Source organism: Hemiscyllium ocellatum, chromosome 2, assembly GCF_020745735.1.
Source record: "Hemiscyllium ocellatum isolate sHemOce1 chromosome 2, sHemOce1.pat.X.cur, whole genome shotgun sequence".
NCBI lineage: Eukaryota > Metazoa > Chordata > Chondrichthyes > Orectolobiformes > Hemiscylliidae > Hemiscyllium > Hemiscyllium ocellatum.
The window spans coordinates 27,365,198-27,392,043 of NC_083402.1; the positions used below are offsets into that span (position 1 = coordinate 27,365,198).

At 42.5% G+C, this 26,846-nt stretch overlaps 1 protein-coding gene across 8 annotated transcripts in view; it reads left to right on the top strand.

Moving 5' to 3' along the window:
• LOC132822044 (teneurin-3) overlaps window positions 1-26,846 on the top strand; it is an 822,914-nt gene that overhangs the window by 787,494 nt on the left and 8,574 nt on the right. For all 8 annotated transcript variants that reach the window (XM_060835055.1, XM_060835070.1, XM_060835085.1 and 5 more), the window contains 5 exons: window positions 9,360-10,234; window positions 12,390-12,565; window positions 16,951-17,186; window positions 19,481-19,777; window positions 20,092-21,703. In XM_060835055.1, the coding sequence (XP_060691038.1) occupies window positions 9,360-10,234; window positions 12,390-12,565; window positions 16,951-17,186; window positions 19,481-19,777; window positions 20,092-21,703 (3,196 nt within the window). The remainder of the gene's footprint in view (window positions 1-9,359; window positions 10,235-12,389; window positions 12,566-16,950; window positions 17,187-19,480; window positions 19,778-20,091; window positions 21,704-26,846) is intronic.

Consider the following 26,846-nt stretch of genomic DNA (forward strand, 5'->3'; position numbering starts at 1 on the left):
AACCTCGACAGCCCTCTGTGATTAAGAATTCCAAAGATGAAATGCCATCTGAGAAAATAAATGCTTCCTTATTTCTGTCTTAAATAAAATGAGATTATGCTGTCTGATCCTAGATTCTCCCACACTGGGAAACAACATTTCCATTGCTACCCTGTCAAGCCCCTTAAGAATCATGTTCTTTTCATTACAATCCATGAAATTACAGGCTGGTGAGCTTGTAATAGGGCAGTGACAGGGAAATTATTGGAGAAGCTTTTCAGGGACAGGATTTGCTCACTTTTGGAAAAATGTTGTCTTATTAGTGATAACTGGCATGGCTTTGAACAGGGAAAATTATATCTCACAAATACGATTAAGTGTTTTGAGAAAGTGACAAAGATGATTGATGAAGGCAGATTGGTGGATGTAGTCTATATAGATCCACAGATCCCTCCAACCAGCAACACAAGGGGATAAGGTGGTTGAAAGGCACAGAGCATGTTTGCTTTCATCAGTCAGTACATAGAGTACAAAGAACAAAGAAAATTTACAGCCCAGGAACAAGCCCTTCAGCCCTCCAAGCCTGAGCCAATCCAAATCTACTGTCTAAACCTGTCGCCCAATTCCTAAACATCTGTATCCCTCTGCTCTCCACCTACTTGTGCATCTGTCTAGATGCATCTTAAATGAATCTACCATGCCTGCCTCTACCACCACTGCTGGCAACGCATTCCAGACGCCCACCACCCTCTGTGTAAAGTACTTGCCACGTGTATCCCCCTTAAATTTTTCACCACTCACCTTGAAAGCGTGACCTCTCATTATTGAATCCTTCACCCTGGGAAAAAGCTTGTCTCTATCCACCCTGTCTATACCCTTCATGGTTTTGTAGACCTCAATCTCCTTTTTCCTAATGAAAACAAACCTAACCTACTCAACCTCTCTTCATAGCTAGCATCTTCCATACCAGGCAACATCCTCATAAACCTTCTCTGCACCCTCTCCAAAGTATCCACATCCATTTGGTAATGTGGTGACCAGCACTATACACAATATTCTAAATGTGGCTAAACCAATGTCTTGTACAATTTTAACATGACCTGTCAGCTCTTATACTCAATACCCCATCCAATGAAAGCAAGCATGCCATATACCTTCTTGACTACTCTATCCATCTCTGCAGCAATCTTCAGGATTCAATAGACTTGAACTCCCAGATCTCTCTGCTCATCAACTTTTCCCAAGGCTCTTTTACTTACTGTATAATTTGCTCTAGAATTAGACTTCCCAAAATGCATCACCTCGCATTTGAACTCCATCTGCCACTTGTCTGCCCAACTCCTGTATTCTCCTGTATTCTTTGACATCTCCCTATGCTTTATGTTACTCCACCAATCTTTGTGTCATCTGCAAACTTGCTGATCATACCAACAGTGCTCTCTTCCAGAAGATTTATGTATATCACAAATAACAGTGGCCCTAGCACTGATCGCTATGTAACACCACTGGTCACCTTTCTCCATTTCGGGAAACTCCCTTCAACTCTCTGTCTCCTGTTGCTCAACCAGTTCTGTATCCACCTAGCTAGGCCACCCTGCACACCAAGTGACTTCACTTTCTCCATTAGTTTGCCAGTATGAAAATTGCCAAGTCATGTCACAGCTGTACAGAACTTTAGTTAGGCCATATTTGGAATACTGCGTTCAGTTTACGTTGCCACACTACTAAAAGGATGTGGAGACTTTGGAGAGGGTACAGAAACAGTTTACCAAGATGTGGCCTGGTTTAGAGGATATTAGCTATAAGGAGAGATTGGACAAACTTGGCTTGTTTTCATTTGAACACCGAAGGATGAAGGGTGTCCATATAGAAGTTTGCAAAATGTTATGAGGCATGGATAGAATGCATAGTTGGAGTCTTTTTCCCAGGGTGGAAATATCAGTTAAAGAGAATAAGTTTAAAGGTGATGTGAGAGGCAAGATTTTTTACACAGAGGGTGGTAACTGTCTGGAATACACAACCAGAGGAGGTGTTGAGGCTGAACACAACAGGAATGTTTAAGAGGCATCTTGACAGATATATGAAGTGACATGAAACAGAATGTTATGGACTATGTAGAGGCAAAGAGTTTTAGCTTAGAAAGGCATCATGTGTCGACACTCTCTTGGTAGGCCAAAGGGCCTGTTCCTGTGCTCTACTGTCCTCTGTTCTTTTGTTCTCCTTTAATAAGCTGTCCTCTCATTCTTCTAAGCTCCACTGAATATAAGCCCAATCGACTGAACCATTCTACATGAAAAAATCTCTCCGTATCCAGACTGAACCTAGTGAACATTCTCTGATTGCCTCGTGTACCAGTATACAGTATATCCTTATCTTTCCTTAGATAAGTGGACCAAAACTGTTCACAGTACTCCAGGTGGGATTTGATTAGAGCCTTATGTAGATTTACCATGACTTCCCTGTACTTATACTCCATTCCCTTTGAAGTAAAGATCAACATTCCATTTGCATTTCTTATTCCTGCTAAGCTTGTATGCTAGCTTTCAGTCATTGAAGCATGAAGACCCCAAATCCCTCAGTGCTGCAGTGTACAGTCTCTGACCATATGTATAATATTCTTCTATTCTTCTGGTCAAAAGTGCATACCTCACATCATATTACATCTGCCACGTTTTGGCTACTCACTTAACCTGACTATATCCCTGTAACAACTTTTTTTGTCATCCACCCCACTTGCCTTCCCACCTAGTTTTGTGCTTTTTGCAAACTTGGTGTCAGTACTTCCACTTTCCTCCTTCAAATCAATAAAAATGTATTATAAATAATTGTCTTCCCAGCTTTGATCTCTGTGGCATGGGCATGGAAGGAGTCAGTTCATTCAGTTGACTGAACAGCGAGCTTGTGATGCAGAATGATGCCAGTAGCGCAGGCTCAAATTCCTCACCACAGGGGGTGACCATGAAGGACTCTCCTTCTCGATCTCTCCCCTCACTTGAGGCATGATGACCCTCAGACCACCACCAGACATCTCTCTAATGAGAAAGCAGTCCTATAGTCCGGTAGGACCATGGCATTTTACCTTTAGTCTATGGCACTCTATTGTTGCAAGTTGCTATCCAGAAAATGCCACCCTTATCCCAGCTACCTGTCTTCTATTAGTTAGTCAAACATCTTTCCATTCTAAAATACAAACCAACGCCATTTAATCTTCTGCTGTCCATTTGGTGTAGATAGCCCACCACAATGCAGTTAGGAAGGAGTTCTAGAATGTTGACCCAGCGACACTGAAGTAGCAATTATTTTTTTTTTAATTTGGATGATGAGTCACTTAGATGAGACCTTGTAGGTGGTTGGCATTTCCATGTGTCCCTGCCCTTCACCACTAGCTCATAGTGGTGTGGGCTTAGAAGCTGCTGTCAAAGGAGCTTGGTGAATTTTGCACTACATCTCAAAGCTGGTACACATTGCTGTTACTGTGCGTTGATGGTGATGGGAGTGAATGTTTGTGGATGTAGGGCTAAATCAAGGGGGCTGCTTTGTTCTGGATGTTATCCAGCTTCTTGAATGTTGTTGCCGCTGCATTCGTCCAGGCAAACGAGGCATGTTCAATCTCACTCCTGACCTCTACCTTACAGATGATGGACAAGCTTTGCAGAGTCAGGGAGTGATTTCATTGTTGCAGAGTTCCGAGCTCTGACCTGCTTTTCTAACTACAGTATTTAAGTGACTAGTCCAATTCAATTTCTGGTCAGTTGTAAACCCAGGATATTGATAGAGGGTTTCAGCAAGGATTATGTCATGAAATGTCAAGGGGTAATAGTTTCTCTGTTCTTGGAGATGATCATTGGCTGGCATTTGTGTGGTGTGAATGTTACTTGTTATTTGTCAGCCCAAGCCTGGATATTGTCCAGATCTTGTTGCATTTGAACATGGACTGTTTCAGTATCTGAGGAGTCGCGAATGGTGCTGAACATTGTGCAATCATCACTGAACATCCCACCTCAGACTTTATGGTAGAGAGAAGGTCATTGATGAAATAGCTGAAGATAGTTGGGCCATGGACATTACTCAGCAGATCACCTGCAGAGATGTCCTGGGATGAGATAATTATCCTCCAACAACTATAACTATCTTCCTGCCAGATACGAATCCAATCAACAATGTATTAAGCCCGATTCCCATTGACTCCAGTTTTGCTAGAGCTGTTTGATGCAGCACTCAATTAAGAGCATTCTTTAAGAACAGTCACTTCCATCTTACCTCTGGAGTTCAGATTATTATATTACCCTTTGTCACTAACTCCAGGCATTGCTTAATTGTCTGTCCAACATAACTGCTCTGAGGAGACTTATAAACTATTCCCACTTATGTTATTTGACTCTTGTTATTCATAGCTGAAAATGTGTTGCTGGTCAAAGCACAGCAGGCCAGGCAGCATCTCAGGAATAGGGAATTCGACGTTTCGAGCATAAGCCCTTCATCCTGATGAAGGGCTTATGCTCGAAACGTCGAATTCCCTATTCCTGAGATGCTGCCTGGCCTGCTGTGCTTTGACCAGCAACACATTTTCAGCTGTGATCTCCAGCATCTACAGACCTCATTTTTTACTCTTGTTATTCATAATCTTTATGCGTAGTGCTTCAATTTCCTGATTTTCTGAATGAAGATGCTTTCTTCCCACTCTCCTTATGACAACCTTTATTATTAGGGTTATTCCTCAAATCTTTTTCATTCAGCCTGTCTTTTCAAAATGTTCTGTAGCTTGCAATATTTATTCCCCTACTTTTCTTATCTGGTTACTTTTTGTTTCTCACTTCTGTTTCTCTTTCATATTCTTCATTTATTTTTCTCTCCACTTCTGATTTTTCTCATCTTTCGCTGTTTCTTTCAGTAACTCTGTTTCTGTTTCACTGTCTCCCCTATTTGCTCACCTTTCCCACTCCCTCCCCTCACTTATATCTCCCATCACTTCAGTTTTGTTTCTGTTGCCCTTTAATTTGTCTCTCACCTTCATTTGTTCCACTCCCTTATGTTTCTCCCCCACTTCCTATGTCTCTGTAACAGTGATTAAATCAGAATAATATATCTCTGTATAGGTGCTATGTTGTCTATCTTATTCCGAATGCTTTATGCAGAAAGAGTTCAATTAATATTTTAACCACTTTTTGAATGTCCTTGTTCACTGATGCATATGACCTTAAAACTCACTGGCTCATCCCGTGCATTTTCTGCTTTCCTTTTATTTTCAATTATATACCTATAGCCCCACCTTTTGGTAAATCAGTGCAACTTGCATCATACATAAATTTGCTCGACAATTTCTCGTTGACTTGTGCTAGAAGAGGATTGTGTTATCCTATTAATTAAAAATAGTGAAACTGAAAACTGGATATGGTCGCATGTATCTGATTCTCAGGTTTTTCTGATCTCTGCGCTCCCAAGATGTTCGAAATCCAATCCCAAGAATGTTCTACCCATACACTTTCACTCATAAAATCCCTCAAACCAGTTGTCATTCATGAGAATACATTTGAACAAAGCCATCAGTTCATGGCTGTCAAGCTCTTTGGACTGGCCTAATCAGAAAGAAATCACTCTCCTTTAGCCAAGGATATTTCCTGTACACCAAAAAAAAATTTCTCTCCATAACTTTTGTTTCATGCTTCCTCTCACGTACGTCATCTCCTTTCTCTCACATTCCCCTCTGTCTTCCCTCACTAACATCTCTCACTGTTCCAGTTTTGTTTTTTTTTTCTGAACCTTCATCTCCCTCCTTGTTTCACTTTTTTCCTTATTTTATATTTTTTCCAAACTTGTCATGTTTTTTCGTTCATTGTCTCTGTGTTTTTGCCTCGGATTTCTTCAGCATGGGAACTCTCACTTGGGGAAAAGCATGGGTTGATGCAAAGTTCGGAAATTCAGAGGAATAACAAACATTAAAATAATCAGTGTTCAGTGGATCAGAAAGAAGATGGTGCTATATAGTGGTTGGAACAGTTAGAAACATCACAGGCCAGTTAGAGGAGTATATAACTAGCCAATACTTTGCTTGTTAATCTGATCATTAACAGAATGCTAAAATACAAATGTCTACCTCTTACATATTATACATCCTTCAGCCTAAAACCAGCTGATCACTCTTTGAATAAGAGTCCTTCATAATGTATTTTTTCAAAGAGGCTACTTATATATGTTACTCACAAGTTTCAGGTAGGGACTCTACCGCAAGGAACTCCTATATCATAAGTCTTTATCATTATTTTTAATTAATTTGTTCAGACATCTATGACAAACTTTCAGGACAGGTGAAACTTGAAGCCAGAGGTAGGGAGACGGCCGCTATGTCTTAAGACCCTTTCAGTTTTAATGGGATTACTCAATGAGAGTACAGCATTACATGTAGCTGCATCCTAGCTACAATCCCTACGTCCCACAAACAACCCAGCACTCTCTCTTTATAGATGTAAGAATTATAAGTCTTTGTAAAGTGTTCATTCAATCTAAAAGCCTCCATCTCATTCACAGAGATGTGTCTGACCTCCCCAGGCCAATGATTGTAGATTTTTGCCAGTATTCAATTTAGGACAGGGCACTTTCATTATTGGAGGTGACATTATGTAATCCACTCTCACTGGCAGTGCTCAAACCCTGCTGCTACAACCTAGAGAGAAAGTGACTTCATTTAATCTTTGTTGTCACACTATTTCACTTCAGGAATGTCCTGCCCACCCTCCCTTCTGGTTGCAGTTATGCTGTGTGATATCCTTTAGATTCTCATTAACAATCATAGAATCCCTCCAGTGTGGATACAGGCCATTCAGCCCATCGGGTCTACACCAACCCTCCAAATAGCATCTCACCCAGACCAAACCCCTGCCATGTCCCTGTAATCCTGAATTTCCCATGGCTAATCCATCTAACCTGCACATCTTTGGACTGTGGGAGGAAACTGGAGCACCTGGGGGAACCCCACACAGACACAGGGAGACATGTAGATAGAAAGGCCAGATCAAACCCGGGTCCTTGCCACTGTGAGGCAGTAGAGGTAAAAACAATGACTACAGATGCTGGAAACCAGATTCTGGATCAGTGGTGCTGGAAGAGCACAGCAGTTCAGGCAGCATCCAAAGAGCAGTGAAATCGATGTTTCGGGCAAAATTCCTGATGAAAGGCTTTTGCCCGAAACATCGATTTCGCTGCTCATTGGATGCTGCCTGAACTGCTGTGCTCTTCCAGGACCACTGATCCAGAAACTGTGAGGCAGTACTGCTAACCACTGAATCACCATACCTCCCACTGAGCCACTGTGCCGTGCTGAAAGGTCCGCGTGAAATTTCTTTAGCTGTTGTCTTAACAGTGGCATCAAGTGGTATTCATTAAAATAATAGACAAAGGGACCTGAGGCAAATATTTGGGTGCATTTATTTCTAATGTTGCATAATTTCAGCCTTTTGTTTTTCTCCATCACTTTCTTAATGGCACACAATATTAGGACTTGTGTTTTTTTAAATCATTTCGTGCAAAACTATAACCAGATCTTCTGAATGCATCACCCAGATCCTGCCATAGAGATAAGTTTATACCTTTCCTCAGAGAGCAATACAATGCTTCAGGTTACTGTACATCATAAATTACAGAAGTGAATTGAGCTGCTTTTACAGTTTAAGGTGCACTTACTGTCTTGTCCAATTGAGTATTGAAGAAAAATTTATTGTCAGGATCAATAAAAAGCAGAGGATTTTCCAGTATATGTTCAGGTTCATGTAGAACTTTAATTTGTAGATCGAGATTAACAAAATAAAACCAGTCATTCAACTGCATTTAAAGCAAACCTACATTATTTGTTTAACCTCTGTTGCACATTGTGCATATTGAAATGCAGATAGAGAGGATTAGCTACAGATGCAGTATCTCTCCCATAATTACTACTCGTGTTGGAATTGTGCATTGTTTCATTAATCTGCTTGATTTTCTCAATTGGAAAGGAGGTGAGAACATATTTCTTTCTCTTTTCTCCCCCATTCTCCTTTCTCACTCACATTGAATTGACAGTGCAGTGCCACAGGACTGTTGTTCATAACTCAAATTGACTTCTTCCAGCATTACTGCTCATTCATACTCACTTTCTGGATCCGTGACCCAAGATATTCTCCCAGACAAAGTGGCAGAGGGCTGGTGAGGTCTGTGAAACTCTACACGTTTGTGTCTTGGCTAGGGGAATGTATTGAAAGGTAAAAGGAAATATGGCTCCTTGAGGAACAATGCTTGGAAGGATGGTGTGAAACTTGAAAAGGTTCAGAAAAGATTTACAAGGATGTTGCCATGGTTGGAGCATTTGAGCTATAAGGAAAGGTTGAACAGGCTGGGGCTGTTTTCCTTGGAGCATCAGAGGCTGAGGGGTGACCTTGTGGAGGTTTACAAAGTCATGAGGGAAAAGGATAGAATCAACAGACAAGGTTTTTTCCTTGCACTGGGGGAGTCCAAAACTAGAGGGCATAGGTTTAGGGTGAGAGGGGAAAGATATAAAAGGGACCTAAGGGGCAACATTTTCACGCAGAGGATGGTGCATGTATGGAATCAGCTGCCAGAAGAAGTGGTGGAGGCTGGTACAATTACAGCATTTAAAAGACATCTGGATGGGTATATGAATAGGAAGGGATTTAGAGGGATATGGGCCAGGTGCTGGCAGGTGGGACTAGATTGGCTTGGGAGTCTGGTCAGCATGGACAAGTTGAACCGAAGGGTCTGTTTCCATGCTGTGTATTTTTATAACTAATACGCATGAAAATTAGGCTAGGCTATTTTCCTTGGACCATCAGAGGCTGAGGGGTGACCTTATAGAGGTTTATAAAATCAAGAGGGGCATGCATAAGATAAATAGATAAGGTCATTTCCCTGGGGTGGGGGAGTCCAGAACTAGAGGGCATAGGTTTAGGGTGAGAGGGGAAAGATATAAAAGGGACCTTAGGGGCAAGGGTTTCATGCAGAGAGTGGTGTGTGTGTGGAGTGAGCTGCCAGAGGAAGTGGTGGAAGCTGGGACACTTACAACATTCAAAAGGCACCTGGATGCATATATGAATTGGAAGGGCTGAGAGATAAGGGCTGAGTGGTCGCAAATGGGACTAGATTAATTCAGGATATCTGGTCAGTATGGATGAGATGGGCCAAAAGTTCTGTTTCTGTGTTGTACATCTCTATGTCTTTTTGACTCTATGACTAAGTAAGTGATGGACTTCACCAAAGAAATAATCTCATTCCTTCACGAGGAATACAGGGGTCATCATTGTTATATATTTACGATGTTGCTAAGCACAACCACAGGAATTCTGACATTTTCTGTAAAGTTTGCAGCTTAAATGCACTTGTGTTTCCAACGCCAGGTTCGCTTGGAATGGCCAACCGATCTCACCATAAACCCAATGGATAACTCCCTCTATGTGCTGGACAACAACATCGTGCTACAGATCACGGAGAATCATCAAGTGCGGATTGCTGCTGGCCGACCTATGCACTGCCAGGTACCAGGCATTGAGTACACACTGGGGAAGCAAGCAGTCCACACGGCTCTCGAATCAGCCAGTGCCATCTCCGTGTCATACAGTGGTGTCCTCTACATCGCAGAGACAGATGAAAAGAAAATAAACCGCGTGAGGCAGGTGACTACAGATGGGGAGATTTCACTGCTCGCTGGTGCACCCTCAGACTGTGACTGCAAGAACGATGTCAACTGTGACTGCTACCAGACTGGTGACGGCTACGCCAAAGATGCCAAGCTAAACTCTCCATCCTCGCTGGCCGTCTCACCTGATGGCACGCTGTACATTGCTGACATGGGTAATATTCGGATTCGGGCAGCCTCCAAGAACAAGCCAGTGTTGACATCCATGAATTTGTACAAGGTAGCATGCCCATCAGAGCAAGAGCTGTACATCTTTGACATCAATGGCACACACCAGTATACAAAGAGCCTGATAACAAACGACTACCTCTACAACTTCAGCTACAGCAATGAAAACGACATCACTTCGGTGACAGACAACAATGGTAATACCGTGCGGATCCGAAGGGATCCCAATCGCATGCCAGTGCGAATCGTGTCTCCAGACAACCAAGCAATCTGGTTGACCATTGGGACCAACGGGGGATTGAAGGGCATGACAGCCCAAGGGCAAGAGCTGGTTCTACTCACCTACCACAGCTACAGTGGCCTCTTGGCAACAAAAAGCGACAAGACGGGCTGGACGACTTTCTTCGAGTAAGAGTCTCCTTAACTTGTAGAAAAGCTGAACAATGAATTCTTTTTGTTTCATAATTTTGATTCCTAAAGCTATATCTTTTACATGATGTACAGAATGAAAGATATGAGGCCTGATTAGCTCAGCATAAATTTTCTGTCTAAATAATTTGTGAAAGAATTTAGATGTTGACTACTTTTTGAGAGTTCGCTCCCTTTTTATTTTATTCACGCATGTGATGAGGGCATCCATAGGTAGGCCAGCATTTGTTGTCCATCCCTTGAGAAGGTGATGGTGATCCACCTTCATGAACAATTACAATCCTTGGGGGATTGATATACCCACACTGCTGCTCTAATCTGTTCAGGAGTATTCCTCCACTCCTGAAAGTGAAGAATTTTACTGGAACTTGGTTCCAGATGAATAGGTAAATATCCAGTGCCTCACCCTTTGTTAATGACTGTGTGTAGACAGTTTTTCATATCGACACTCACCACATTCAGAATCAGGTTCAGGAGTGAGAAAAGGAAGAATGTCCTCACAAAGAAAGCAGTGAATCTTTGAAATTCTCTTCCCTCCATCTGCAGTTGGCTGTGGATGCACAATCATTGAGCATGTTCAAGACATTGATGGAGACTAATGATATCAAAGGATATGAAGATAACACAAGAGGCTAATGTTGAGTTAGATGGTCAGCCATTATCCAATTGGATAGCAGTGCAGGTTTGATAGCTGAATGGCTTGCACTCCTATGTTCCAACTCCCATCCAATCTCAAAATTCCACTTTCAATAGATGGAGAATGACAAAATGGCAAATGTAATGTCCCGGTCCAGGTATCAGCGAACTACAAAGATCAGGAGTGAAGGGCTGCATTTCGTACTCTCCATGACAATGTCTGCCCCCTTTTAGCAGGACCTTTGGGAATTCAGTGGTTCTCCTCCCTTGCCCCTGTAAAACCAACAGTCACAACACCCAAAACTCAGGTGGTAAGGCACCTGGAGGAAGGACGCCTCATATGCCACCTTAGGACCCTGCAATCTCAGGGGATCAATGTGGATTTCAACAATTTCCTCATTTCCCCTCCCCCCACATTATCACAGTCCCAAGCCTCCAACTCGGCACCGCCCTCCTGACCTGTCCATCATCTTTCCCATCTATCCACTCCACTCTTCTCTCCAACCTAACGCCTTCTCCCTCATCTTCATCTACCTATTGCATTCTCACTACCTTCCCTCTTGCCCTACCCCTCCTCCCAGTTATCTTTAACTCCCCGGCCCTGATGAAGCCTTATTCCTGATGAAGGGCTTATTCCTGAAACGTCGATTCTCCTGCTCCTCAGATGCCTCCTGACCTTCTGTGCTTTTTCAGCACCACACTCTCGACTCTTGGCTGAGACTATCTAACTCAGAGACTGAAAGGGAGTTCCTCCTAATTAGTATGGCTCGTTGATGAACAAAGCAATGTGAAGGTAACCATGGGGCAGCCACGTGACTGTGGGTGTACTGGCAGTGGGGGAGCTTGCTGCTAGGAGACTGCCTTCACACACTGGCCATATTTCAACCACCTATTCCTGCAGGGAATTTTGGGCTCACTCGCCTCAGGTTCCACCTCTGACAGGTTTCCAAAACTCTGCCCAGCCCCTTGTGTTCCTTTTTGGATTGTAGTGATATCATTGGTGAAACTGCAGTCAGGTTGAACAAGCAACAGTGGTTTGTACTCACTGCCTGATCTCACCCCCCTGATGTACCACAGTGGAGCAGACAGAGCAGCATCAGCATGAGGTTTTCAGTCAGTGACATTCAAGGTCAATGACAATTTTTGGTTTTATTTTCTTGGATGTGTTGCCTGTGGTTATTCACCTCCCTCAGGATGTTAAAGAAATCGGGAAGATTCCATGACAGTATAGATTGTGCACGCTCTGTTGGTCTAATCTCAAGTGAAATTCTAGATGAGTCAGTGGAAATGTTCAGCACATGGCTATTATATAAGAGAATTTTCCATTCAAGGTTTTAAAGGGATTCCAGTCTTTGAACAAGTTCAGCATTTGCTTTTGATGTTAAAACTAAGAAAATATGTTGTTAATTTTCAGGGGAGCCTGAAATGAACAGTTTTAGATAACAATACCTTCAAAGTGCCCTCTTTAAGAAGCCACTTTTCTAATTGTTTCCTTCAGCTATGACAGCGAGGGCCGATTGACTAATGTTACATTCCCCACTGGTATAGTCTCAAATCTCCATGGAGAAATGGAGAAGGCAATAACGGTGAATATAGAGTCATCCAACAGGGAGGATGATGTCACCATTACCACCAACCTCTCTTCAGTGGATGCCTTCTACACCCTTGTTCAAGGTATTGTACTTTTGTTTTCATTTGACATTGATATGGGATTGGTGTCACATGCAAACTATGTAAAGATAATACATTTCCTTCTCCCTCGAACGTTAATGAAGCTGATTAACAAATATTCCCCAGTCAATAGTTTGAGTGGCACAGTGGTTAGCACTGCTGCCTTACACCGCCAAAGATCTGGGTTTATTTCCCGCCTCAGGTGACTGACCGTGTGGAGTTTGCACATTCTCCCCGTGTCTGCGTGGGTTTCCTCTGGGTGCTCCAGTTTCGTCCCACAGTCCAAAAATGTGCAGGTTAGGTGAATTGGCCATGCTAAATTGCTCATAGTGTTAGGTGAAGGGGTAAATTTAGGGGAATGGGTCTGTGTGGGTTGTGCTTCAGCAGGTCAGTGTGGACTTGTTGGGCTGAAGGGTCTGTTTCCACACTGTAAGTAATCTTAACAAAAAACATTATCAAAATTAGCTTTTAATCCTCGCTGCCATTTTTGGATTTGAGCACAGGTTCCCCCAAACTTGGGGATTGCTAGTCCCCTGTCCTAACCACTTTTCCCCAGGGCAGCATTGACTGGTACGAGAAGCCATAGTTTGAAGATATTAGGAGGAAGGTATAAAGGAGACGTCAGAGGTAGGTTCTTTACGCAGAGAGTTGTGAATGCATGGAATGCGTTGCCAGCTGTGGTGGTGGAAGCAGAGTCATTAGGGACATTTAAGCGACTGCTGGACATGCACAAGGATATCAGTGAGTTCAGGGGTGCGTAGGTTAAGTTACTATATTTTACATTAGGATTAAATTTCGTCACAACATCGTGGGCCAAAGGGCCTGTTCTGTGCTGTACTTTTCTATGTCCTAAGTTTGACTAGGCCACCACTAGGCCAAAACATGCCTCGGCTCTCAGGAGTGGAAAGCAATGTCCAGATCTCAGAGTGGTTAAGAAGTCTGTAACCATCAATGTGAAGCAAAAGTCACTTCAGTGATAAATATTAAATTTCAGATAGAAACAGACTTCACTAGGATTGAGTGTCCATCGTGGATGTTGCTGGGAAAGAGTTGAATCTTTGTTTTTGTTATTTTTGTTCCTTCCTAAAGACTTTCCTGAATTGTCATTACCTATGGTGCTATTTTTGATTCTCTTTTGACTGATTAACTTATGTTGTTTTACTCTGAGAATTTTGACTCTGAGATCTGACTTGTCCAGGATTGGCATCAGTTAAGATCACAATATTGTTAACTGAGTGAGGTTGACAACAAGTTGAACGAGAGACAGGTTTGTGCAGCAGGCTCTACCCTAATGGGAACTAATATAGAAACTAGGAGCAGGAACCAATCATTCAGCCCTTCAAGCCATTCAATATGATCACGCCTAATCCTCTATCTCAACACCATATCCCCACTTTCTCTCCATGCATGGTAATACCTCAAATATCGAACGATTTATCAATCTCTCTTTTGAATATGCTCGATAACCCAGCCTCCACAGCCTTATGTGAAAGCAAAGTCAGGTCCACTGCCCTGTGAGCAAAGAAATGTTTTCTTGTCTGAGTTCAAAATGAACTGTCCTGAGCCTAAGACTATGACCCCTGGTTCTTAACTCCCTGACCAGGGTAAAATCTAATTTGTCTAGCCCTGTTAGTATTTTTTACATTTCAATCAAATCCTCTCTCATTTATTGAAATTCTAGTGCCAAACAACTCACCACCCTGTGGCCAATCACTTCAACATTCCTGATGAAGGGCTTATCTCCGAAATGTCAACTCTCCTGCTCCTTGGATGCTGTCTGACCTGCTGTGCTTTTCCAGCGCCACACTTCTCGACTCTAGTGAATGGAGGTCCAGTGAAACAAATCTCTCGTCATCTGACTGTCCTTCTATCTCTCATGTCAACTTAACAAACTTTTGCTCTATTCCCTCCATGGCAAATATATCCTAACTAGACTGAGGCAACCCAAAAATTGTGTCCTAGAGGACGTTTAACAGCCAGAATACAGGATATTTTTATCCCGTCAATCTGAGTTGGATGCGAGCCCAGTTCTTATGTTTAACATGCCAGTTTGCATTTATTTCCCAGTCTAATTCATCCAGTTTCTGAAATTTACCTTTGACTTGCCACAGATTTGCCAATCTATTTCCATCAAGGATGAAAATATGAAGCTTCTCCAGTGTCTTGTTGCAACTCAGCCTTTTAAATGTGGCAGTCTGTCTTGAGCGTTCCCCTTGTGTTTTGTGACCCAGATAACAATAACTCCTACTCTTTTCCAAGACACCAGTGTGACTGGAAGAATTAGATACTGAGCAGGGGCTGAGGGATCTGGAAAGGTTTTTGAGGGGGGTTAGAAATATCCTAAAATTGATTGGTTTTCAGGATGAAGCTTCACAAGAACAGAAGAACTACGAGCAGGAGTCAGGCAATTCAGCCCCTCGAACGTGTTCCACCATTTGATGTGGTCATGGCTGATCGCATCTCAGCCTCAACTCCACTGTCCTATCTGACGTTTCAAAACTTTGTCAAATGTGAACTGGAATAGGAAGCTGATAGAATTAGGATGGCTACCAGACAGGGGGTTACCAGAAAAAAGTTGGTGCACAAGATCAGTATGAAATCAGTAAATTGGGAGACAGAATGATAGCCCAAGATAGAATAAGTTCTGATCGCCTAAGTTATTTACACCAAAGTACAATTGGTGTAAAGGTTATGCTTCAAAAATATTTAGGCTAAATTAGGCCAGTTGTTGGAAGTATTTATGCAAAGATATATCATTCTCTAAAAGATACTGCACAGATGGAATAAATATAAACCTGTTGCAGTCGTTTAAAGCAGAAACAAGCATATTCCTGAGAGAAACCAGCGTTTCTAATTAACACCCTTGAATTATGTCAAATCACACTGCATCTGTGTTAATGATGACATTGTATTGCTTGCATACAAGGTGCAAAGGACAACTTCAGATGGCAGGCAGGAAACCAGTGGGGACAATGTCATGTACAAAGCTACCCAAAGTGAATTGAGTATCCATCCAGGGATTCACACAGGTTGCTGAAAATGCAGGCAGAATCCAACATCATCAGAGAGTCAGTGTAAATCTCAGATCAGCTCCTGGTTATCTATGACATCCATGAGTCCACCAGTTTCTTCAATGCATCCTTGGAAGGTCATTGAGTTCCCAAGACCTTCCCACACTCTCAGCAGAGCATTGGAGGAATAAGTGGCAGAGGGGCAAAAGGAATGTCGAGGAGGGTAAAGAAACTGCAGAACATATTCTAAATGAATGAAAGGCAAACCCTGATATTCAGGGGTTAAAACTGAAATCCTTGTGAATGCTATTTAACAAAGTCATTAACCTGTCAAAAATGAAGCAGCAACTTTGTTGAAGTACCCACTCAGGAATTTAATGCTAATATGCTAACCATTGTTAATGGAACCCAGTAGAATTTCAATCCCCTCGTACTTCAGGTTACAGGGAAGTTCATGCCATAAGCAGCTTGGTACTAACCTCTTGATACCTCAGTACTCTTGAATGTCAGTCAAGGAGGAGCTTTGTGATTAGGCAATTGTTACAATACTAAGGCAGCTATAAAACTCTGCATCATTCATAGCATCCCAATCATCAGGGAAATGCTTTAGAAACAAGACAATTACAAGAAATTGATGCGTGGCTGTATCCTGGCTGAGTCTCTCTCTCTTTCTCTCTCTCTCTCTCTCTCTCTCTCCAGTTATTTACTCACTGGTAATGTATGGCTGGGAAGGACAACTCTATATTGGAGGAAGGATTTAGGGGAAAAATGTCACAAAGTGTTTCAAAATATCTTTTGACTGTTTGCAACTTGCAAATTGCAAGTATACTGATGTTAAGTTCAACAGCTACAGATGAAATATGAGACCCTTGGAAATCACTGCCCCAAAAATGTGTTTCTAAACCAATTTTGCTCTTATAACATCATTTTAATATTTTCTCTCAGTGATTTTGTTTATGAAGATAGAGCCTTCATTGTCATGAAACGTGACAAGTGTTAAAAGGCTATTGTGATCCTCAGTTACATTTGCAAATGTGTATCTGTAAGAAAATAGCAATTGCATTTCTAAAATAATTACAGTAGATTGACATGATGGATTTGACAGAGTGGGAGCCAGTCTTGAACTAAACATGGTGCAGTGTCAAGAATAGAAATTGCATAAATATTTAATTCACTTCTCTCCAGTTCCTCCAACTGAGGTATTAAATGATAACATCCCCAAAAATCATTTGTCAACTGTATGCTTCAAAAATTGTGATTCTTTAGAAATGAAAATTTTGGCTTGTGGCAGAAGTAGCATTTAAAACTGAAGTGGTATGAATATTAATGTTAAGATATCCATTTACATTTTGATTAATATATTCCATTGTATTCTAGATCAGTTGAGAAACAGCTACCAGGTTGGTTATGATGGCTCCCTCCGTGTAATGTATGCCAATGGCATGGATGCCAGCTTCCAGACAGAGCCCCATATCCTGGCGGGCACAGTGAATCCAATAATAGCCAGACGTAACATCACACTGCCTGTGGAAAACAGTCTGAACCTGGTGGAATGGCGGTTCAGAAAGGAACAAACTAGAGGAAAAATCAGCATCTTCGGGCGCAAGTTGAGGGTAAATAGCTTCCTGTTAATTAAGTATTAGCTGCCATGTTCATTTTCTTTTTAACCGTTGGACATTAGCAACTAAAAAATCATCTTCTTGTTAACTCATCGAATCACATCGCATGGTCAGTGCATTGGGTGCAGGAGTTTTGGAGATCTTGTAGCAGCTCTGCAGGACATTAGTTAGGCCAGTCTTGGAACATTGTGTTCAATTCTGGTGTCTCTGATATGGGAAAGATGTTGTGAAACGTGAAAGGGTTCAGAAAGGATTTACATGTAAGAAAATGATATTAATATGAAAAAGAATAGAGAAATGTTATATTTGTACACCTCCATTCCCCGGCAATGAACATCGCAATAATAGATTATCCGAGAGTATTAAATTGCTAATTGTTGGATTTTCTCCCTCATAACAATGACTGTATGTCAAAAGTACTTTATCAGTTGTAAAAGCATTTTAAGCTATCCTGAGATCATGAAAGGCAACATTTCAATGTAAGAACCCACTGTACAAATTGCCATGGAGACAGCTCCTGATCTGCACTCATTGAGATCTGCTGGGATTACATACACGTGATTTTGGGTCATGAAAAGAATTAGTTTTAGCTGCAACACTGATTATCTCAGATTATGCAATAACAATGGCAACATGATTGAGCAGAACCAAAGCTCAACAAGCAATCAGTTCTTCAGGAGGCAGAGAGTTAACGGAACAAAATCTGCTTCCCAAGAATATGAAATATAAGATTCACAAATCCTGCTTATGTGTAATTGGATGCATTTTATGAATCTATACAGGTTGAATTTTAATAAATGAAACCTCATAATTTCAAAAGCTTTGTTTAAAGTTCAAAGCTATTATAGACAATGAGAAATACATTATCATGCAAACCCTGTACCTGTTGTAATGAAGGATGCTTTACATTTTGATGGTAGTGTTATTCTGGAAGCAACAACCTCAAGAGAACAAGGGGTTGTCTATGAACATTGTCAGCTCTTCAATGTATTGCATCTAACTAACCTTAACCACTCCAGCCTCTTAACATCATATCACTAATCAACCTCACAATTACTTGTACTCACACTGTGCACTTAATGTGGAAAATGGTCATGAGGTGCTTCAGATAATTATTGTGACAGAAAAACTTGACAGTACAGAACATAAATTGCTAAAAGGAGACAGAAGTCAAAATGTTTCATTTTGCACTCTTCAGGACTGAGATGCAAGAAGTAGACTTGAGAAAAGGGATAGCACAAGAAGAAAGTGCTGACTGATGAGGCAATCATTGGCATTTAAAGCAGCAACAGCTTGCAATCTTCAACTGCTTTTATTGGTGCTTCGATGATGATGGCCCAGTAATGACCTTCTTTCTTCTCTTTCTGAATCAATCGATGTCCTTCTTTCTCAAATCTCTTTTTTTGTGGCCTCGTCTTGAAGAAAAGTGCGAGATGTAAAGGCTTCACTTTGCATCTCCTTTTTTGCAATGTTAAAATCTTGGCACGAAATCGCATGTGGAGATCGTCAAGCCCATGACCAAATACATAACGAACATTTGAATGGTAGCATCTTAATGGTGGAGAAAGAGAATGAGGTTTTTAGAGAGACAATTTTAAAGTTTATGATTTTGCTTACTGAATCAAGTGGAGAGTGTCAGAACATCATTACAGTGAGATTGTGATCGTCCAACATTATTCCCCATTATGGTGGGGGAGATTCACTCATAATCATAGTATTGTCAGTGACCAGTTGCATCCCCCCCCCCGCCTCTTCCATTACCATCACTTTGTTAGGTTTGTCACTGACTGACTCTAGTGTCGAGAGTGTGGTGCTGGAAAAGCACAGCCAGTCAGGCAGCATCCGAGGAACAGGAATATCGAAGTTTCGAGCATAAGCTCTTCATCACTGACTGACTTAACTCTGCATGAGCACGTCCTTATTCTTTTGGAATTGTAGTAAACAATGGAATATGCTGGTTTTTTTACGAAATGAACAAATTTTGTCCATATTAATGAAGCTCCGGCCTTGGGAAGATGATCTTAAATGTTTTCGAAAATGTGCCTGTAAACTTACTGCAGATTAATATGGAAAAGGCTTTGAGCAAAAACCAAGCTGTCTTATTAATATAATGAAAAGGCAGTTAAACTCATTCTTCATTTACATCAGGGAAATCTGTCAAGTAATTTGCACTGAGGAACAAAATCAATCACTCTGAACACTTTAGAAAATAGCCAGTTTATCTGAAAAGCAATAGGGGGTGGAATGGGAACATTCCTCATTGATTTCTTCTGGTTGCTTTCTCTAAGGTGAATGGCAGGAACCTCCTCTCCATTGACTTTGATCGAACAACTAGAACAGAAAGGATCTATGATGATCACCGCAAGTTTCAGCTGAGGATCCTCTACGATCTGTCAGGCCACCCCACACTCTGGTTGCCAAGCAGCCGACTCACAGCCGTCAACATCACCTACTCGCTGACCGGCCAGATCTCCAGTATTCAGCGGGGCCCGTTGGGTGAGAAACTGGAGTACGACAACAAGGGCAGAATCATGTCCCGCATGCTGACTGATGGAAAAACCTGGAGTTACACATACCTCGACAAGGTGAGCAACAAGGAAGTACCTGCCCTTTCCTAGAATTTGAGAGTGCATCCTCTACTCTAGAGCACATTTGGCACAAAAAAAAAATGAAACATAGCCTGGCTCAGTGTAGTTACATATTACACGGTTAAAGCTAATAATCTTAAACTGCAAATTTACATGTCCAAGTAGATTATTGCTAAGCTTTGCTAAAGACATTTAGGTCAAGGATGACTTAATTAAGCAAATGTATTATCATTCAGAATGATAATTTCCTTTGTCATGTAATTTGCATTTCCATTCCTAAGGATACATTTATATTCTGTTCTGTTTCACAGTCCATGGTGCTCCTTCTGCACAGCCAGCGCCAGTACATCTTCGAGTATGACTTACTGGATCGGCTGACTGCAGTCACAATGCCCAGTGTCGCCCGTCACACCATGCAGACTATTCGCTCCATTGGTTATTACCGTAATATTTACAACCCCCCGGAGAGTAATGCCTCCATGATTGTGGACTACAGTGAGGAAGGGCTGCTCCTGCAGACAGCTTACCTGGGAACAGGCCGGCGCGTGCTGTACAAGTACAGGCGAATGTCGAAGCTGTCTGAGCTCCTGTACGACAGCACGCGGGTCAGCTTCACCTACGACGAAACTGCCGGGGTGTTGAAGACAGTCAACCTGCAGAGTGAGGGTTTTATCTGCACCATCAGGTACCGGCAAATTGGCCCCCTGGTCGACCGGCAGATCTTCCGTTTCAGCGAAGATGGCATGGTGAACGCCCGCTTTGACTACAGCTACGACAACAACTTCCGGGTGACCAGCATGCAAGCTGTGATCAACGAGACGCCCCTGCCTATTGACCTGTACCAGTTCGACGACATCTCTGGCAAATTTGAGCAGTTTGGGAAGTTTGGCGTGATCTACTACGACATCAACCAGATCATTTCGACGGCCGTGATGACGTACACCAAGCACTTCGATGCGCACGGACGGATCAAGGAAATCCAGTATGAGATATTCCGGTCACTCATGTACTGGATCACCATTCAGTATGATAACATGGGGCGGGTGACCAAGCGAGAGATGAAGATTGGCCCCTTTGCCAACACCACCAAGTATGGCTATGAGTACGATGTGGATGGACAGCTTCAGACCGTCTACTTGAATGACAAAATCACGTGGAGGTATAACTACGACTTGAATGGGAACTTGCATTTGCTAAGCCCTGGCAGCAGTGCCCGCCTGACCCCACTCCGCTATGACCTGCGTGACCGAATCACCCGCTTGGGTGACGTCCAGTATAGGCTGGACGAAGATGGCTTCCTGCACCAGCGAGGAGGTGACATTTTTGAATACAACTCCAAGGGCCTCCTTACAAGAGTTTACAGCAAAGCAGGCGGCTGGACCATCCAGTACCGTTACGATGGCCTGGGGCGACGAGTCTCCAGCAAGACCAGCATCGGTCAACACCTTCAGTTCTTCTACGCTGATCTGAACTACCCGAACCGTATCACTCATGTCTACAATCACTCCAGCTCTGAAATCACCTCCCTCTACTATGACCTGCAGGGTCATGTCTTTGCAATGGAGATCAGCAGTGGGGAGGAGTTCTATATTGCTTCTGACAACACCGGTACACCACTAGCTGTGTTCAGTAGCAATGGTCTGATGATTAAGCAGATTCAATATACTGCCTACGGCGAAATTTACCTGGACTCAAACCCTGACTTTCAGCTGGTGATTGGCTTCCACGGAGGTCTGTATGATCCTTTAACAAAGCTGATCCACTTTGGAGAGAGGGACTACGATATACTAGCCGGGCGATGGACAGCCCCTGACATCACTGTCTGGACAAAGGTGGCCAGTGACCCTGCACCGTTCAACCTCTACATGTTCAGAAACAATAACCCTGTGGGCAAGGTCGAGAATATCAAGGAATATGTCACAGGTAAAAGAGAAACTCAGCCAAGCTAAATAATTGCCAGTGAAGTCTGTCAAATCTGCACCAGTTTACTTAACAAAAGGACTTGAGAAATGTCTCCAAACCAATTATTCAGTTTGGCAAAGAGATACTTTAAAAATAAGTTGAGTGAACTAAGAGAATCTTTGCATCAAATGAACTGTTACATTTCAGTCCACATGACCTGAACTGCCACAGCACTGTGGAAACATGAGATTTTTGTTCCCAAAACGCATTTCCAAATGGGCAAAAAAGTTCAGGGTGAATAGAAGTGAATGTCATGTGAAGATCATTGTAGCAAATGGTAAAACATTGGAGCAGGAATAGGCCATTCAGTCCCTCAAGGCTGTTCCGCATGAGATTATGGCTAACTCTATAACCCCGGGCCTTTGACCCATATCCCTTAACACCTAAATAAAAGTTGTTTTCAGAAACGCAAGCAAGTGACAGGTATTATCTGGGCGTTGATGGATGATGCTAATGAGGTGGTGATTTTTAAAAATTAATTGGTGGGAATCACTGACTAGGTCACAATTTACTACCCATCCCTACTTGCCTGGAGGATGGCTAAAAGTCAACCACATTCATGTGCATCTCGGAATTACATGTGGGCCAGACTGGATACAGATGGCAGATTTCCTTCCCTAAAGGGCATTAGCAAACCAGATGGGTTTTTAAAACAGCTGACAGCAGTTCCATGGATGCCTTAGACAGGCTATCGTTCTAATTCCAGATTTGTACTCAATTCAAATTTCGCCATGTGTCACATGAACCCGTAACCCCAGATTGTCACGCTGGGTTCTGGACTACTAGTCCAGTGACAATACTACCACACCACTGTCTCCTCCTTGGCCATTGTACATTTTGTCATACAAAGGATCAATTATCATACATTAGCTAACCACTCCTTAAAAATTTGTTGATGCAAAAATTCTTAAAGGAGATAAAATTGTCTATTGTTTTTAATCCAGCCTGAGTTTTAAAAAAATCAAAGTGCTGTTGCTTCTTAATTTTGTCAACTTCCTGCACCTTTCTCCCTGAGAAGGCTCGATAGTTTCCTGTGCATGTACTGTTTGAAGGCAGCATTGGCATTATTCAGTCTGTTTTTTTTCAACTTAATCAGCCTGTTCAAACATATTACAGCACACCTCCAGGGCAATGGGACTTGAACCAGGATCTTCTGGTCTATTGATACAACCAATCTAGCACAAGCCCCACTTCATTCTGTTTGTTTGCTGACTGCCAAATTAGTGGAATTAGCTGTGACAGCTTGTTTAGCCAGTCAGTGCAGAGTAGAACTGGAACCTTGTCTATATACACTGACAAACTGTTGGTTACGGACACCACATTATTGTGCACTTGCAATGAGTGAGACCTCATTTAATTCTTCCCCTATTGAGTTCAATCCAACACAGAAATATATTTAACACCCAGTTAACAGGGCTGTTACAGCACAGTGGTGGAGTCTCTGTCTCTGGGCCAGACGGTTGAGGTTACAGTCCCAAGTGCCCCAAAGCTGTGCAGTAGTACATCTGAGCAGGTTGGTTAAGTGACTAGAATAAGACCATCTCAGCATATGAGTCCATGCTGTGGTAATGTTCCTACCTCTAACCTAGGAGATCCTCATTCAGGTCTCATCTGCTGCAGAAGTGTGCAATAACATCTTTGGGCAGGTTGATTAGGACAGTATGTCTACAATTAACATTATGTTCCCTAAATTGTTATACAGATATAACCTAAAGAAATAGCTCTGTGTATTTAAAATGAGTTTACAATTTGTCTTATCAGCCCACACAGTGGACAGCCTATTTGTACATATGCTGACCTTTTCTTCCTGTAAGTTACAAACCTTCCCTTTCCTGATAAAATCAAATGCCCTACAACACAGCTACAGCTGAGGACTACAGCTCTTCTCACCCTACATCCTGTAAGGACTCTATCCCTTTCTCTCAGCTCCTACGCCTCCACCACATTTATTCCGATGAGGCCACTTTCCAAAGTGGTGCTCTTAATATGTGCTCCTTCTTCTCCAACCGTGGCTTTCCATCTACAGTTGTTGACAGGGCTCTTGACAGTGTGTGGTCCATCTCCCGCACCACGACCCTCACCCCCTCCCTCCCTTCCCAGAACAAGGATAGGGTCCCTCTTGTTCTCACCTTTCACCCCACCAGCCTTCACATGCAAAGATAATCCTCCACTATTTTCGCCAACTCCACACGACGCCACCACTAAACACATCTTCCCTTCCCTCCCCCCTGGCTGCATTCTGCAGAGATCATTCCCTACGGGACAATCTAGTCCACTCCTCCATCACACCTAACACCTCTCCCATCACACACGGCACCTTCCCATCACACCGAACACCTCTCCCATCACACACGGCACCTTTCCATGCAATCGCAGAAGGTGCAACGCCTGCTCCTTTACCTCTTCCATGCTCACCATCCAACGCCCCCAAACACTCATTTCAGATTAAGCAGCGTTTCACTTGTATCCCTTTCAATTTGGTCTATTGCATTTGTTGCTCCCTATGTGGTCTCCTCTATATCAGAGAGGCAAAACGCCAACTGAGTGATCGCTTTGCTGAGGATGACCTGTATGCAATCAGGTCCCGGACCTTCCTGTGGCTTGCCACTTCAACACACAATCCTGCTCCCATGCCCACATGTCTGTCCTTGGCCTGCTGCAATGTTCCAGTGAAGCTCAACGCAAACTGGAGGAACAGCATCTCATCTTCCGACTCAGCACATTACAGCCTGCCCGTCTCAGCACTGAATTCAACAACTTCAGATGATTATCCCATCTCGACCTCTCTGTTTTCATTCTGCTCTGTAATTTTGATTTTTATAATAAAAAATATATATATATATTTCTTTCACTGTTCTGTACCTCTTATTTCTTCATTGTCTCTCTTTCTCTCACTCCCCACTCTCTCGTCACTTTTTTCCTCTCCTCTTCCTCACTTTGCTACCCTTCTCCCCTGTTTTCCATTTTGCCTCTGCTTCACCCATCCCCCATATATTTTGTCACATAGCACTGGCTTCAGCCTTGGTCATTCACAGCTCCTAATCTCCCTATAATCTCTCTATGCACTGTCATTATCACCTCTTTATTGCTACCTTTGCTTCTGGAGCTATGACTCACCTTCTCTCAGCCTAGTATAAATACCTCCCTATTTCTCCTTTTTTTTAGCTTTGACAAAGGGTCAGTTAGACTCGAAACGTCAGCTCTTTTCTCTCCTTACAGATGCTGCAAGACTTGCTGAGATTTTCCAGCATTTTCTCTTTTTTCGGTCCTACAACATATTCTTGGTGTAAGAATGACGAAGAGTTGTGAATTTAGTGTGCATTGGGTGTTTACCTTGACGGTATCTATCTGGTCCTCCAAGTCAAAAGGGAGCTTAGGAAACATCAAACTGGACATTCAAAGTTATGAAAAGTGTTAGCATTTTTTTCTTAACCTTATAGCGCACTTGCAGCATCTTTCATTGGGTTAAAAAAAATGGTGTTGAGACTAGAACACTACTTATCCATATTGTGGGCACAGCCATCCCAGGATTCTGAAGATGTACTAGCCACACGTATTATAATTAATTGATCTCACGGTGTCTGTGTTCAGTGGGTTGATGTTTGGAGAATCAATGGTGATACTTCTAGTTGAATCCACAGCCCAAATCGGGGTTGTTATATAGAGTAGAGGTCTAAGGCATGAACCATTCACTCTGCACTGACCTCATCCAGCTCTTTGACAACTGTCAAAGACTGAACCAGAGTGTCCGTAACCTCACAGTTCTTCGACCCAGTGATAAGCTTCTAGCTATTTACTGGAGATGCATAAGGCTGCCCAGTTTTAGCTCCACAATGTTGCTCAACTTTGACCCTGTCTCAAACTGTCCTCTGTCAAAACTCTCACCTTTGCCTTCCTTCCCTCTAGACTTGAGTGTTCCAGTGAACTCCCTTCTCCGCACCATAAATGTAAGGTCATCAAGGTCTATGATGCCCATGTCTTAAATTGCTTCAAGTTCTTTTCCTGCATACTCATAGGCTCCTGGTTAGAAGACCATGGGATGTAGAAGCAGAAGTAAGCCACTCAGAGCAACCCAGGGACAGCAATTAAAGAGATATATCACTCACAGTCCTAAGATCCTTCTTTGAGCAGAAACTATACAAATCAAGCCTGTTTTCTCTAGAATTTAAAAAGCTAAGGGGTGATCTGATGGAGGTCTTTGAGATATCAACAGGAAAAGACAAGGTAGGTATAGATAAACTACTTCACTGGTTTAGAACTAGGGGGCATACTGTTTGGGAGCGATGTTAGGAAGCATTTCTACACATAAAGGATGGTTGTTAGATGGAACATTCTTCCATAAACAGCAGTAGATGCAGGATCAATTCTTCATTTTAAAGCTGAGATGGCTACATTTTTGTTTGGCAGAAGTATTAATGGATATTGGCCAAAGGCAGATGTATGAGTTAGGCCACAGATCAGCCACGATCTCATTGAATTGTGGAACAGGCTGGAAGGGCTAAATGGCCCACTTCTGTTTCCTATGTAATCGTTACTGGCATTATCCTTGCCTCAAAGTTGTGGAACCATTGTGGAATCTCAGTGAACACTCAACTACTGTTGGCTGCCAGTGGTTAGCTAAGAGCGTTGTGCAGGAAACATAGCCTAACCCTCAAATAAAGACCCAAAATCAAATGCATGATCTGGGTTACTGATCTTACAGCTAGGCAAAAGTGAGGACTGCAGATGCTGGAAACCTGAGTTTAGATCAAAGTGGTGCTAGAAAAGCACAGCAGGTCAGGCAGCATCCGAGGGCTTTTGCCCGAAACATTGATTTCCCTGCTCCTCGGATGCTACCTGACCTGCTGTGCTTTTCCAGCACCACTCTGATCTAAACTCCTGATCTTACAGCAGCAACTAAATAAAAGTTCAAAATAAAAAAAATCACATGAGTAGCTGTGAAATGGTGTTGGATGTCCTGAGATTGCAAAAGGCTTAACAAAAACGGAAGATTGTCTGAGATGGGTTTCTGGAGCCATTTGTACAGGAACAATCTAGAGATCAGGTTATTTTGGATTTAGTGTTGTGTAATGAGAAAGTGCTAATTAGTAATATTGATGTGAGG